General features: G+C 54.3%; 1 protein-coding gene across 1 annotated transcript in view; it reads right to left on the reverse strand.

Annotated features, from left to right (window-relative positions):
- LOC145338638 (atrial natriuretic peptide receptor 1-like) overlaps nt 1-15,433 on the reverse strand; it is a 45,744-nt gene extending 30,311 nt beyond the window's left edge. Inside the window, 9 exon segments of the mRNA XM_080183022.1 lie at nt 1,040-1,094; nt 1,097-1,174; nt 2,419-2,513; nt 3,001-3,136; nt 4,195-4,225; nt 4,227-4,303; nt 5,015-5,086; nt 5,088-5,215; nt 14,540-15,433. Coding sequence (XP_080039148.1) covers nt 1,040-1,094; nt 1,097-1,174; nt 2,419-2,513; nt 3,001-3,136; nt 4,195-4,225; nt 4,227-4,303; nt 5,015-5,086; nt 5,088-5,215; nt 14,540-15,233 — 1,366 coding nt within the window. The 5' untranslated portion in view covers nt 15,234-15,433.
- Nucleotides 15,434-16,092: the final 659 nt, after the last annotated feature.

Below are 16,092 nucleotides of genomic sequence, written 5' to 3' on the forward strand. Positions count from 1 at the left end.
TTTGCATTTTATTGGTTATGCTAATTCTTTTTGTCACATTCTAACTGTGTTGTTAAATAAAGTTTGTTTTGATGAAGGCTCCTGAGTGGGTTAAAGTTTTACAGGTTGTTTAATAGTCATCAGTAACGCTTGTATTAACACTGCAATGAAGTTACTGTGGAACTCTCCCAGTGGCCACATTCTGGTGCCTGTTTGGCTCAATGCACCCTAACCAGCACATCTTTTGGACTGTGGGAGGAAACCGGAGCACCCAGAGGAGCACCCAGAGGAAACCCACAGACACTGGGGAGGAATGCAGACTCCACACAGACAGTGACCCAAGCCGGGAATCGAACCCAGGTCCCTGGCAGTGTGAGGCAGCAGTGCTAACCACTGTGCTGCCATGCCACCCATCGAACCACTGTTGGAACAAAAAAACCTTATCCTCACACTCATGCTAAAGTCAAATAAAGTTGGAGTCTCGGCTAACTTCATAACAAACCATGGAGTTTCTGATCCGGTCCTCAACACATCCCATGTGGTGTCGGTACACCTGATTAGCTGTAAAGACTCTCATTCTAATCAGTATTCTGTAAACTGTGTGTGCCTTTATATACTCTGTTTGTGATCAGAACTCCCCGCTCACCTGACAAAGGAACAGTATTCCGAAAGCTAGTGGTGTTTACTACCAAATAAACCTGCTGGACTTTAACCTGGTGTTGTGACACTTCTTACTGTGTAGGTGCACCGCAGTGCTGTTAGGGAGGAAGTTGCAGGATTTTGACTCCAGCCACAGTGAAGGAATGACCGATATAGCAACATAGAAATGTAGAAGATAGGAGCAGGAGGAGGCCATTCAGCCCTTCGAGCCTGCTCCCGCCATTCACCACGATCATGGCTGATCTTCCAACTCAATAGCCCCATCCTACTTTCTCCCCTTTGATCCCATTCGCCCCAAGTGCTATATCCAGCTGCCTCTCCAATATATTGCAAGTCGGGTGGGAAGGGCAGAGTTGTGTCTCGTCCCACAGGCCGTTCGGTGCTCTGGATCGATACTGACCTTTCTGGCAGGCTGGTTTCTCATTCTCAAACCCACAGTGAGGAACATCCTTTGGCACGGCATTCCCAGGCAGTGAATCTCCACTCCAGCAACAGGCAGGATCCTTTTCATTGTCCCGTTGTAATGAGACACCACCTGAAGTGGCAGGGCAGAGGGAAAGGAAGGATAGATCATTGTTAACCTTGCAACAGACTCAGCACTGGCTTCAGGTGCCAGTGGCTCCTAGTCCCGTTCAAAAAACTGATATTACCACAGTGGCACTGAGGGGGCGTCGCACTGTGTGAGGGTGCACAGTGCGGCACTCCCTCAGCACCGACCCTCCCACAGTGCAGCGCTCCCTCAGCGCTGACCCTCCCACAGTGCGGCGCTCCCCCAGCGCTGACCCTCCCACAGTGCGGTGCTCCCTCAGCACCGACCCTCCCACAGTGCAGCGCTCCCTCAGCGCTGACCCTCCCACAGTGCAGCGCTCCCTCAGCACCGACCCTCCCACAGTGCAGCGCTCCCTCAGCGCTGACCCTCCCACAGTGCGGCGCTCCCTCAGCACTGACCCTCCGCAGTGCGGTGCTCCCTCAGCACCGATCCTCCCACAGTGCGGCGCTCCCTCGGCACCGACCCTCCCACAGTGCGGCGCTCCCTCAGCGCTGACTGTCTCACAGTGCGGCGCTCCCTCAGCACTGACCCTCCCACAGTGCGGCGCTCCCTCAGCGCTGACTGTCTCACAGTGCGGCACTCCCTCAGCACTGACCCTCCCGCAGTGCGGTGCTCCCTCAGCACCGATCCTCCCACAGTGCGGCGCTCCCTCAGCACCGATCCTCCCACAGTGCGGCACTCCCTCGGCACCGACCCTCCCACAGTGCGGCGCTCCCTCAGCACTGATCCTCCCACAGTGCGGCGCTCCCTCGGCACCGACCCTCCACAGTGCGGCGCTCCCTCGGCACCGACCCTCCCGCAGTGCGGCGCTCCCTCGGCACCGATCCTCCCACAGTGCGGCGCTCCCTCAGCACCGACCCTCCCACAGTGCGGCGCTCCCTCTGCACCGACCCTCCCACAGTGCGGCGCTCCCTTGGCACCGACCCTCCCACAGTGCGGCGCTCCCTCGGCACCGATCCTCCCACAGTGCGGCGTTCCCTCGGCAATGAAAGCGGATACAGTCATGACTTTTAAGGGGTGTCTGGACAAATCCATGAACAGGACGGGAATAGAGGGATATGGTCCTCAGAAGGGTAGGGGGTTTTAGTTCAGTCAGGGCAGCATGGTCGGTGCAGGCTTGGAGGGGCCGAAGGGCCTGTTCCTGTGCTGTAATTTTCTTTATTCTTCGATCTTTGCACCCCCAGACGGGTGTGGGGTAACCGCGAGAGTATGGATGGCAATTTGCTGACCTGGAATGTTCCGGACTCTGTGTCGGTCATGTCCCACAGCGAGTAGTCATTCTCCCGGTCTCCGTTCTCATCCATTTTCAGAAAGCCCGTCACCCCTATGGAAAATCAAATGGAAAATGTGTTTCCAGCAACTCTGCCGTTGGATCCAGCCCTCCCTCTCTCCATTTTCGCCAGCCTGACACACTACCTGTTCTACAACACCTCCCGCATTCTGAAACATTACCACCTCCAAGGACAAGGTGAGGTGCAGCAGACACATGGGGAACACCACCACCTGCAAGATCCCCACTCCCGAGCCACTCGCCATCCGACTTGGAAATTTCTCTCCTCTTGAGGGGGGCGCTGTCTGTACACTGGCTCGTGTCCCTCGGTCCCCTCTCTCAGGGAGATATCTGTACACTGACCGGCATCCCTCAGATCCCCCCCCAAGTGGGGGTATCTGTACCCTGATTGGTGTGCCACAGTCCCCTGTCGAGGGGGCTATCTGTACACTAAGTGCTCTCCTCCCTCTCAGTAGGTGCTCTCTCTCTCTCTCTCTTTCTCTCATGGGGGGGCAGGTGTTACCACTCATTTTTTTTTTACCATGGAAGGTTCTGTTCCACATCTGGCGTGTGATGGCTGCCCCATTCCTGGTGGTCCCACCAGCAGCGAGTGTCTCATTCAAAGCATGGGCGTAGAGCATGATTCCATCGTAGAACCCTCCTGCAATGTAATTCATCTGGAAGATTGAGAAGCTGAGGTTAGACTGAGTCTCAAACACCTGAAATGACCCTCCCACAGTGCGGCGCTCCCTCAGCACCGACCCTCCCGCAGTGCGACGTTCCCTCAGCACCGACCCTCCCACAGTGCGACGTTCCCTCAGCACCGACCCTCCCACAGTGCGACGTTCCCTCAGCACCGACCCTCCCGCAGTGCGGCACTCCCTCAGCACCGACCCTCCCACAGTGCGGCACTCCCTCGGCACTGACCCTCCTGCAACGCGGCGCTCCCTCGGCACTGACCTCCCGCAACGCGGCGCTCCCTCGGCACCGACCCTCCCGCAGTGCGGCGCTCCCCCGGCACTGACCCTCCCACAGTGCGGCGCTCCCTCAGCACCGACCCTCCCACAGTGCGGCGCTCCCCTCGGCACTGACCCTCCCACAGTGCGGCGCTCCCTCGGCACCGACCCTCCCACAGTGCGGCGCTCCCTGGCACCGACCCCCCCCACGGGCGCTCCCTCGGCACCGACCCTCCCACAGTGCGGCGCTCCCTCGGCACCGACCCTCCCCACAGTGCGGCGCTCCCTCAGCACCGACCCTCCCCACAGTGCGGCGCTCCCTCGGCACCGACCCTCCCCACAGTGCGGCGCTCCCTCAGCACTGACCCTCCCACAGTGCGGCGCTCCCTCAGCACTGATCCTCCCACAGTGCGGCGCTCCCTCAGCACTGACCCTCCCACAGTGCGGCGCTCCCTCAGCACCGACCCTCCCACAGTGCGGCGCTCCTCAGCACTGACCCTCCCACAGTGCGGCGCTCCCTCAGCACCGACCCTCCCACAGTGCGGCGCTCCCTCAGCACTGACCCTCCCGCAGTGTGGTGCTCCCTCAGCACTGACCCTCCCTCGATAGTGCACTTTCAGCCTGCGTTGAGGTTCTCCCCTCCCTGGGTGGAACGATTGCCCTTTGGACTCTGAGGTGGCAGTGCAGCCTCCTGTGTTATGGTGACAGGAATGGGTAGACAGGAAAGCGTCTGTCTATGCACCACGCTGCTCCCACTACCCGAATCGACCACGACTCACCAGGCTATCCTTGATGGTGAAATTGAAGTATTGCAAAGTCCTTTAAATCCTGCACAAAGCGCCTGTATTCAGGATTGTCTGGTTCCCTGTATGTTATCACCATCACCGCCTGTGGGAGAGAGGAAAGTCTAACATGGACCACCTTGGCAAGCCAGACCCACATCACTCCAATAGGACAATTAATCAGTACTCATCAACAGGAATAGTGGGAAAATCCAATCGGAATTCAGGGGAACGTCTGCACCCGGGGGGAGAATGTAGGACTCGCTCCCACGGGGGGGGGGGGGGGGGGGGGGGGGAATGTGGGACTCACTCCCAGGGGAATTGCAGGAGGTGTTTTGTGGAAAGACATTTAAGGATGAAGCAGAATCGAAACCACAGAGACTTTACAGTGTAGGAGGCCCTTCGGTCCATCATGTTAGGTGGATTGGCCATGCTAAATTACCCCTTAGTGTCCAAAGATGTGCAGGTTAGGTGGATTGGCCATGCTAAATTACCCCTTAGTGTCTAAAGATGTGCAGGTTAGGTGGATTGGCCATGCTAAATTGCCCCTTAATGTCCAAAGATGTGTAGGTTAGGGGGATTAGCGGGGTAAATGCATACAGTTAGTGGGATACTGCCTACATAACGTGTCATATTGGAGAGTTGGTGTGGATATGATGGGCCAAATGGCCTTGTTCGGCACTGCAGGGCTTGTATACTCAGGTATGGGGCAGATACCCGCCCCCACTCCACATCTATACCCCTGACCCCTCCTCCCTCTACCCCCCCAACCCCATGCCCCTGCCCCCTCCTCCCTCTACCCAACCAGCACTCTTACAGCGTAGGCCTCTTTGGCGTCCTGATCATTCTGGTCCTGCCGTCTCCATGGCAACAGCGGCGCCTGTCCAGGTGCCCCCCCGGAGGCTCTCCCCGAAGACATCCAGGTGGAAGAAGGCGTACTCTCCGCTGGTCATGCCTGCCCGCTTGGCATTTAGAATCAGCTGGCGGAAGGTGTCGGGGGAGCAGCAGATGTAGACGACTGTCCAAGGGTCAGGGGGTGGTGGTTGGAATGGAGAGAGGGTGTGGGTGTCAAGGGGGAGGGGGCAGAGGGTGGGGTTGGTCAAGGTGGAGGGTGAGAGAGCAATAAAGATAGGCAGTGAGAAGATGGCTGCCCAATGGCCAAGATTCAACAGGAAGAAAATCCTCCTCATCGCAGTGCAAAATTGCACCCCCCCCCCACCCCCCGCTGATCCTCAGACTGTGTCCCCCTCCCCCTCCCACACCCCCCTCCCCTGTTTTGGACACTCCACTCAGGGGGCGGATAACCCCTTAGCATCTACCTCATCCAATAATCCTGTTAAAGCCCTTTCCTGTGTCTTTGCTTCCCCCTCCAGGCTTTGCCAATTCCCCTGGTAAATGTAAGAACTAGGAGCAGGAGTGGGCCGTCTGGCCCCTCGAGCCTGCTCTGCCATTCAATAAGATCATGGCTGATCTTCTTGTGGAATCAGCTCCACTTACCCGCCCACTCCCCTTAATTCCTTTACTGTTCAAAAATCTATCTATCCTTGCCTTAAAAACATTCAATGAGGGAGCCTCAACTGGGCAGGGAATTCCACAGATTCACAACCCTTTGTGTGAAGAAGTTCCTCCTCAACTCAGTCCTAAATCTGCTCCCCCTTATTTTGAGGCCATGCTCCCTAGTTCTAGTTTCACCCACCAGTGGAAACAACTTCCCTGCTTCTATCTTATCTATTCCCTTCATAATCTTATATGTTTCTATAAGATCTCCCCTCATTCTTCTGAATTCCAATGAGTCTTGCCCCAGTCCACTCAGTCTCTCCTCATAAACCAACCCTCTCAACTCCAGAATCAACCTAGTGAATCTCCTCTGCACCCCCTCCAGTGCCAGTATATCCTTTCTCAAGTAAGGAGACCAAAACTGTGCACAGTAACTCCAGGTGTGGCCTCACCAGCACCTTATACAGCTGCAACATAACCTCGCTGTTTTTAAACTCCATCCCTCTGGCAATGAAGGACAAAATTCCATTTTCCTTCTTCATTACCTGCTGCACCTGCAAACCAACTCCTTGAGATTCCTGCACAAGGACATCCAGGTCCCTCTGCACAGCAGCATGCTGCAATTTGTTAGCACTTAAATAATAGTCCATTTTGCTGTTATTCCGACCAAAATGGATGACCTCACATTTACCAATATTGTACTCCATCTGCCAGACCCTCGCCCACTCACTTAGACTATCTATATCCATTTGCAGACTTTCAGCGTCCTCTGCACACTTTGCTCTGCCACTCATCTTAGTGTCATCTGCAAATTTTAACACTCTACCCTTGGTCCCCAACTCCAAATCATCTATGTAAATCGTAAACAACTGCAGTCCCAACACTGATCCCTGAGACACGCCACTAGTCACTGATCGCCGACCAGAAGAACATCCATTTACCCCCCCGTCTTTGCTTTCTGTTCGTCAACTAGTCGTCTATCCATGCTAATACATTACCCGTAACACTTTGCACTTCTATCTTATGTAGCAGTCTTTGGTGCAGCACCTTATCAAATGCCTTCTGGAAATCCAGATACACCACATCCACAGGTTCCCCATTGTCCACTGCACATGTAATATTCTCAAATAATTCCACCAAATTAGTCAAACATGACCTGCTCCTCGTGAATCCATGCTGCGTCTTACCAATGGGACAATTTATATCCAGATGTCTCGCAATTTCTTCCTTGATGATAGATTCAAACATATTCCTGATACAGAAGTGAAGCTAACTGGCCTGTAGTTATCTGCCGTTTGTCTACCTCCTTTTTTAAACAGTGGCGTCATATTTGCACGGTGCAACCTCCCACCTTCTGTGCTTTGTTCATCTTGCACTGGCCTGCAGTTGTTATCTTTCCGATGTAGTCCGGTAGTCCAGTGCCCTCAGACACATAACTCACACACTCGCACTCATAGAATCATCGAGTCCAACAGTGCAGACAGAGGCTATTCGGCCCATTGTGTCTGCACCGACCACAATCCCACCCAGACCCTATCCCTGGAATCCCGAACATTTACCCTACTAATCCTCCTGACACTACGGGTCAATTTAGCATGGCCAATCCACCTAACCCGCACATCTTTGGACACTAAGAGGCAACTTACCATGACCAATCCACCAAACCTGCACATCTTTAGACACTAAGGGACAATTTAGCATGGCCAATCCATCTAACCAATGCATCTCTGGACACTAAGGGGCAATTTAGCATGGCCAATCCACCCTAACCTGTACATCTTTGGACTCTGGGAGGAAACCAGAGTTACCGGAGGAAACCCATGTAGAACAGGGAGAATGTGCAAACTCCGCACAGACAGTGACCCAAGCCGGGAATCGAACCCAGGTCCCTGGCGCTGTGAGGCAGCAGTGCTAACCCACTGTGCCACCTCAGTCACTCGCACTCATATTTGCATGCGTGCACACACACTTGCGCACACGGTCACTCGTGGACACGCTCACTCGCGCACACTTTCATACACTCGCACTCAAAGAACAAAGAAAAAAGAAAATTACAGTACAGGAACAGGGCCTTCGGTCCTCCAAGCCTGCAGCGACCATGCTGCCCCACTGAACATACATACACCCACGTACACTCACACATGCACCCCAGCCCCACTGGCACTCCCACTTGCACACACACGTTAACAGACACATTGTAAAAATGGTGAGTGTTAAAGGTTGGCAAGGTATTCAGTCATGGGGGGCATCGCTGGGCTCAACCGCACATGCGTTATTTCAATCCGTCTTCTGTCGCAGGAAGGGGGAGGACAGGGTATGGTGCGGGAGCTTGAGGCAATGAACTCCCCAGCCCCAAATGTATTCAGGGGTAGGGTTACAAAGCGGAGTTGGGGGTTGGTGGTGGGGAGGGGTGGAGGGAGAGGTGCGGGCAAGCCAGGGGTCAGAAACCAGGCTGGGCTTTGATTCCCCCCCAACCCCCACCCACACCAGTCAGCCAGGCCTCCCCTCCCTGTGTCTGACAGCCACTCGGAGAGATGAGCTTGGTTAGGAGCTGGGTTGGTGGGTCCCCCTCCCTCCCTGTTCGATGCACCTCTCCAGTGCAGCAATAATCATCCAGCCTGTCACACAGCTTGCGAAAATTAAATCAATGCCTGAATGTTTAACTTCCCCCTGGTATTGGCTGCCCACACACATTGTTCAGCGCGTGTTTCAGGAATCCTATTTTTATTTCTTTATAATTCCAGTGATTTCAGGTGTGGGCCGACACTGTTCAAACGCACAATTCTGCAAACTGCATCACAAGGCATCGCGCTATCGAGTGAGACATTCTACCTGTTGTGGCCTGAATGACCCCGGGAATACACTGGCAATCCTGGGGAAGTAACTCACCTCCTGACATCCCACAAAGCCTGTCCACCATCAAAAAGGACACAATTTGGGAGTGTGATGGAATACTCTCCACTTGCCTGGATGAGGGTCTCTCCAACAACAATGCCCACTTGCCTGGATGAGGGTCTCTCCAACAACAATGCCCACTTGCCTGGATGAGGGTCTCTCCAACAACAATGCCCACTTGCCTGGATGAGGGTCTCTCCAACAACAATGCCCACTTGCCTGGATGAATGTCTCTCCAACAACAATCCCCACTTGCCTGGATGAGGGTCTCTCCAACAACAATCTCCACTTGCCTGGATGAGCGCGGCTCCAACAACAGTCTCCGCTTGCCTGGATGAGGGTCTCTCCAACAACAATCTCCACTTGCCTGGATGAGGGTCTCTCCAACAACAATCCCCATTTGCCTGGATGAGTGTCTCTCCAACAACAATCTCCACTTGCCTGGATGAGGGTCTCTCCAACAAGAATCTCCACTTGCCTGGATGAGGGTCTCTCCAACAACAATCTCCACTTGCCTGGATGAGGGTCTCTCCAACAACAATCCCCACTTGCCTGGATGAGGGTCTCTCCAACAAGAATCTCCACTTGCCTGGATGAGGGTCTCTCCAACAACAATCTCCACTTGCCTGGATGAGTGCGGTTCCAACAACAATCTCCACTTGCCTGGATGAGTGCGGCTCCAAGAACAATTGCCACTTGCCTCGATGAGGGTCTCTCTGACAACAATCACCACTTGCCTGGATGAGTGTCTCTCCAACAACACTCTCCTCTTGTCTGGATGAATGTCTCTCCAACAACAATCTCCACTTGCCTGGATGAGTGTCTCTCCAACAACAATCTCCACTTGCCTGGATGAGTGCGGCTCCAACAACACTCAAGCAGTTTGACACCATCCTGGACAAAGCAGCTCTGCTCGATCGACACGCTAACCTCAAACACTCACCCCCTCCACCACTGACACAGCCGTGTGTACCATCTACAAGATGCACCGCAGCAACTCACCAAGGCTCCTTCAACAGCACCTTCCAAACCCGCCACCTCTGCCATCTAGCAGGACAAGGGGTGACAGGCAGCACGGTGGCACAGTGGTAAGCACTGCTGCCTCACAGCACCAGGGATCTGGGTTCGATTCAAGCATCGGGTCCCTGTCTGTGTGGAGTGTGCACGTTCTCTCCACGTCTGCATGGGTTTCCTCTGGGTGCTCCGGTTTCCTCCCACAGTCCAAAGATGTGCGGGTTAGGTTGATTGACTGTGCTAAATTACCCCTTAGTGTCAAGGGGATTAGTAGGGTAAATGTGTGCGGTTATGGGGATAGGGACTGGGTGGGATTGCGGTCAGTGCAGACTTGATAGGCTGAATGGCCTCCTTCTGCACTGTGGGGATTCTATAAGACACATGGGGAACATCACCACCTGCAAGTTCCCCCTCTGAGCCATTTGCCATCCCAACTTGGAAATATATATTAGATTTGATTTATTATTGTCGTACGTATTGGGATACAGTGAAAAGTATTGTTTCTTGAGCTATACAGACAAAGCATACCATTCATAGAGTACATAGATTTATTATTGTCACATGTATTGGGATACAGTGAAAAGTATTGTTTCTTGTCTGCTATACAGACAAAGATTACTGTTCATAGAGAAGGAACGGGGAGGGTGCAGAATGTAGTGTTACAGTCATAGCTAGGGTGTAGAGGAAGATCAATATAATGAGTGGCAGGTTCATTCCCCAAGGACGTGTCATGGAGGGAGCGCCACACTATGGTGGGGTCAGTGCCGAGGGAGCGCCGCACTGTGGGAGGGTCAGTGCTGAGGGAGCGCCGCACTGTGGGAGGGTCAGTGCTGAGGGAGCGCCGCACTGTGGGAGGGTCGGTGCTGAGGGAGCGCCGCACTGTGGGAGGGTCAGTGCTGAGGGAGCGCCGCACTGTGGGAGGGTCAGTGCTGAGGGAGCGCCGCACCGTGGGAGGGTCAGTGCTGAGGGAGCTCCGCATTGTTGGAGGGTCAACTTCTTCATGCAGAGGGTAGTGCATGTATGGCACAGTGGGTTAGCACCGTAGCCTCACAGCGCCAGGGACCCGGGTTTGAGTCCCGACTTAGGTCACTGTCTGTGCAGAATCTGCACGTTCTCCCCATGTCTGTGTTGGTTTCCTCCAGTTTCCTCCCAGAGTCCAAAAGTCGTGCTGGTTAGGGTCCATTGGCCATGCTAAATTCTCCCTCAGTGTACCTGAACAGGCGCCGGAGTGTGGTGACTTGGGGGATTATCACAGTAACTACATTACACTGATAGTGCTGGAATATTCCTCTCCCCTCACTTCAGGCAGAAATTCTGGCCTACGTGCGTACACCCTATCCATGCCCCTCGTGCTTTTATACACCTCGATAACGTGACATCTCATTCTCCTACGTTCCAAGGAATAAAGTCCTCCTGGTGACAGTAATAAAGAAGCTATAGTGACGGGGAAAATGAAAGAAATTTACATTCTGCGTTGAGACAGATTGCGTGGTCTGATGAATGCTTGTACTAATACACCAGCCATTGATGAATAGAAAGCTTGCCCACAGATTCATTGCATCCAGTTTACAGAATAAATTAGCAACACAAATTCTTTAATACGTATTGGATTGAAGGGATGTTTTGGGAGCGAGTCTATACAAGAACTAAGAGCAGGAGTGGGCCATCTGGCCCCTCGAGCCTGCTCCACCATTCAATAAGATCATGGCTGATCCTTCTGTGGACTCAGCTCCATTTACCCGCCCGCTCCCCTTAATTCCTTTACTGTTCAAAAATCTATCTATCCTTGCCTTAAAAACATTCAATGAGGGAGCCTCAACTGGGCAGGGAATTCCACAGATTCACAACCCTTTGTGTGAAGAAGTTCCTCCTCAACTCAGTCATAGAATCATAGAATCCCTCTAGTGCAGAAGGAGGCCATTTGGCCTATCGCATCTGCACCGACCACAATCCCACCCAGGCCCTATCCCCGTAACTTCACATATTTACCCCGCTAAATCCCCTGACACTTCAGTCAATTTTCCCCTGGTCAAATCCGCACAGCTCTGTGGGAGGAAACCGGAGCACCCGGAGGAAACCCACACAGACACAGGGGAGATTGTGCAAACTCCACACGGACAGTGACCCGAGGCCGGAATTAAATCCGAGTCCCTGGCACTGTAAGGTCAGTAACAAGTCTCACAACATCAGGTTAAAGTCCAACAGCTTTATTTGGTAGCACAAGCCACAAGCTTTCAGAGCACTGCTGTAATTTAGCATGGCCAATCCACCTAACCTGCACATCTTTGGACACTAAGGGGCAATTTAGCATGGCCAATCCACCCTAACCTGCACATCTTTGGACACTAAGGGACAATTTAGCATGGCCAATCCACCCTAACCTGCACATCTTTGGACAGTAAAGGGCAATTTAGCATGGCCAATCCACCCTAACCTGCACATCTTTGGACAGTAAAGGGCAATTTAGCACGGCCAATCCACCCTAACCTGTATATCTTTGGACAGTAAGGAACAATTTCGTATGGCCAATCCACCCTAACCTGCACATCTTTGGACACTAAGGGACAATTTAGCATGGCCAATCCACCCTAACCTGCACATCTTTGGACAGTAAAGGGCAATTTAGCACGGCCAATCCACCCTAACCTGTATATCTTTGGACAGTAAGGAACAATTTCGCATGGCCAATCCACCCTAACCTGCACATCTTTGGACACTAAGGGACAATTTAGCATGGCCAATACACCCTAACCTGCACATGTTTGGACACTAAGGGACAATTTAGCATGGCCAATCCACCCTAACCTGCACATCTTTGGACACTAAGGGACAATTTAGCATGGCCAATACACCCTAACCTGCACATCTTTGGACACTAAGGGACAATTTAGCATGGCCAATCCACCTAACCTGCACATCTTTGGACACTAAGGGACAATTTAACATGGCCAATCCACCGTAACCTACACATCTTTGGACACTAAGGGACAATTTAGCATGGTCAATCCACCCTAACCTGCACATCTTTGGACACTAAGGGACAATTTAGCACGGCCAATCCACCCTAAACTACACATCTTTGGACACTAAGAGGCAATTTAGCATGGCCAATCCACCCTAACCTGCACATCTTTGGACACTAAGGGACAATTTAGCATGGCCAATCCACCCTAACCTACACATCTTTGGACACTAAGGGACAATTTAGCATGGCCAATCCACCCTAACCCACACATCTTTGCAGTGTGGGAGGAAACCAGAGCACCCAGAGGAAACCCTGGCAGGCACGAGGAGAATGTGTGGACTCCACATCGAGTGACCCGAATGGGAATCGAACCTGGGTCACTGGTGCTGTGAGGCAGCAGTGCTAACCACCGTGCCATTGTGCCGCCCAAGGGAAGAAGGAAAGGAGAGGGTGCAGAATGTAATGTTACAGTCACAGCGAGGGTGTAGAGAAAGATCAACTTAATGCGAGGTAGGTCCATTCAAAAGTCTGACAGCAGCAGGGAAGAAGCTGTTCTTGAGTCGGTCGGTCCGTGTCCTCAGACTTTTATAACTTTTTCCTTACGGAAGAAGGTGGAAGAGAGAATGTCTGGGGTGCGTGAGGTCCCTGATTATGTTGGCTGTTCTTCCCTGAAGCGGTGGGAAGGGCAGACAGAGTCTATGGATGGGAGGCTGGTTTGCGTGATGGATTGGGCTACAGTGAAAAGTATTGTTTCTTGCACGCTATATAGACAAAACATAGTGTTCATACAGAAAGTAAGGAGAGGGTACAGAATACGTGAATAGGATGGAAATAAAGGGATATGGTCCCCAGGAGGGTAGGGGGTTTTAGTTCAGTTGGGCAGCATGGTCAGTGGAGGCTTGGAGGGGCTGAAAGGCCTGATCCTGTGCTGTAATTTCCTTGGATGTTTGCAAAGTAGTGTTGCGATCATAGCTGGAGGACAGAAAAAGATCAGCTTAATATATACAGGGCAACACGGTAGCACACTGGTTAGCACTGCTCCTCACAGCGCCAGGGACCCAGGATTCGATTCCCAGCTTGGATCACTGTCTGTGCGGAGTTTGCACGTTCTCCTTGTGTCTGCAAGAGTTTCCTCCATGTGCTCCGGTTTACTCCCACAGTCCAAAGATGTGCAGGTTAGGGTGGATTGGCCGTGCTAAATTGCCCCTTAGTGTCCAAAGATGTGCAGGTTAGGGGGATTGGCCATGTTAAATTGTCCCTTAGTGTCCAAAGATGTGTAGGTTAGGGGGATTGGCCATGTTAAATTGTCCCTTAGTGTCCGAAGATGTGTAGGTTAGGGGGATTGGCCATGCTAAATTGTCCCTTAGTGTCCAAAGATGTGTAGGTTAGGGTGGATTGGCCATGCTAAATTGCCCCTTAGTGTCCAAAGATGTGTAGGTTAGGGTGGATTGGCCATGCTAAATTGCCCCTTAGCGTCAGGAGGATTCGCAGGATAAATATGTGGGGTTACGGAGATAGGGCCTGGGTGGGATGGTGGTCGGTGCAGATGGATGCGCCGAATGGCCTCCTTCTGCACTCCACTAACTGTGTCTACACTTCCCGCCGCCTTGGGAACAGCAGCCAGCAGAATTTACTACCCCGCGCACCCCGGACATTCTCTCTTCCACCTTCTTCCATCGGAGAAAAAGATACAAAAGTCTGATGTCCGACTCAGCTTCTTCCCTGCTGCTGTCACTTTTGAATGGACCCAACTCGCATTAAGTTGATCTTTCTCTGCACCCTGGCTACGATTGTAACACTACATTCTGTAGGGATTCTGTTCTAAAGTGTTGTCAAAGGAGGATAACTCGGGGAAGGAGAAGGATCTTGGGGGGACCTACTGGGAGGTGGCTCCCGAAGGACTGGCTCAATGGGCTGAATAGCCTCCTGTATCTCGCTCACCAAAGGGAAAGGGGAGATTCTGGTACTCACTCCGGCCCTTCTGCCTGACCTCCTGGATGAGGGAGGCGTAGTCGATGGAGCTGCTCTCCTTGAAGGGGATGTCCACCACCGTTAGGTTCCTGAACTTGGGCATCTCCTGGTACAGACCCTCCACGGCGAAGTAGCAGGGTCGGTCATCGGTCTTTTCATCGTTGTAGATAATCAGAGCCCTCCGCGTCCAGTTGAAGCGCTGGTGAACCAGGGCCACGTACTCGCCCAGCTTGCCGTGAGAGGGGCCCGTCCGGGTCATCAGTGGGTAGCTGTGCGAGCGGGAGGAGAAGCCATAAGCGGGCGCCCCAGCGGTCAACATGGGCACCTTCCAGTGCCCGGTGAATCGGGCCACGGGCGCTGCCGTGTAGACACAGCCTGGCCCCACAAAGACATCAGGGTTGCTGGCGAACTTGAGGTCGACGGCCACCAGGGGGGCGATGGACTCGGAGCAGGTGCCCTGCCCGTCCTCGCAGTTCCCAAACACGTAGCGGAGGCGGTGGCCAGCTAGCAGCCCGGGGTCACGGTTGATGTGGTCCCTGGCCAGCTGCACGGCGGGGCCCACCCTCTGCCAAGCCCAGGGGTAGGCCGTGTTGTTCTGGGGCAGCACCACTGCGACGGTCAGTGGCTCAGGGACAGAGGCACCGGCCAGCTGCAAGAGGCCCCAAACGGACCAGAGAGACCACCACTGCCCCATGGCACCCTTTGCCCAGCCTACCCAGAGCAACCCCAAGCCTGGTTGGCTCCCTAAATAGGCCCCCCTGAGGACAGTGCTCACCCAAAGCACTTCATCACTCTCCCCCACCTCTCAAGCTTTCCCTCTCTTACTCCCTCTCTTTGTCCACTCCTTCCGCAGCTCCGACAGTACAGCACTCACTCAGCGCTGACCCTCCCACAGTGCGGCGCTCCCTCGGCACCAACCCTCCCACAGTGCGCGCTCCCTCGGCACCGACCCTCCCACAGTGCGGTGCTCCCTCGGCACTGACTCTCCCACAGTGCGGCGCTCCCTCGGCACTGACCCTCCCACAGTGCGGCGCTCCCTCGGCACCGATCCTCCCACAGTGCGGTGCTCCCTCGGCACTGACTCTCCCACAGTGCGGCGTTCCCTCGGCACTGACCCTCCCACAGTGCGGCGCTCCCTCGGCACTGACCCTCCCACAGTGTGGCGCTCCCTCAGCACCGACCCTCCCACAGTGCGGTGCTCCCTCGGCACTGACTCTCCCACAGTGCGGCACTCCCTTGGCACTGACCCTCCCACAGTGCAGACCTCGCTCGGCACCGACCCTCCCACAGTGCGGCGCTCCCTCGGCGCCGACCCTCCCACAGTACGGCGCTCCCTCGGCGCCGACCCTCCCACAGTGCGGCGCTCCCTCGGCGCCGACCCTCCCACAGTGCGGCGCTCCCTCGGCGCCGACCCTCCCACAGTGCGGCGCTCCCTCGGCGCCGACCCTCCCACAGTGCGGCGCTCCCTCGGCGCCGACCCTCCCACAGTGCGGCGCTCCCTCGGCGCCGACCCTCCCACAGTGCGGCACTCCCTCGGCGCCGACCCTCCCCAC

This window comes from Carcharhinus amblyrhynchos, unplaced genomic scaffold, assembly GCF_965287045.1.
Source record: "Carcharhinus amblyrhynchos unplaced genomic scaffold, sCarAmb.v2.hapA chromosome_122, whole genome shotgun sequence".
Classification (NCBI taxonomy): domain Eukaryota; kingdom Metazoa; phylum Chordata; class Chondrichthyes; order Carcharhiniformes; family Carcharhinidae; genus Carcharhinus; species Carcharhinus amblyrhynchos.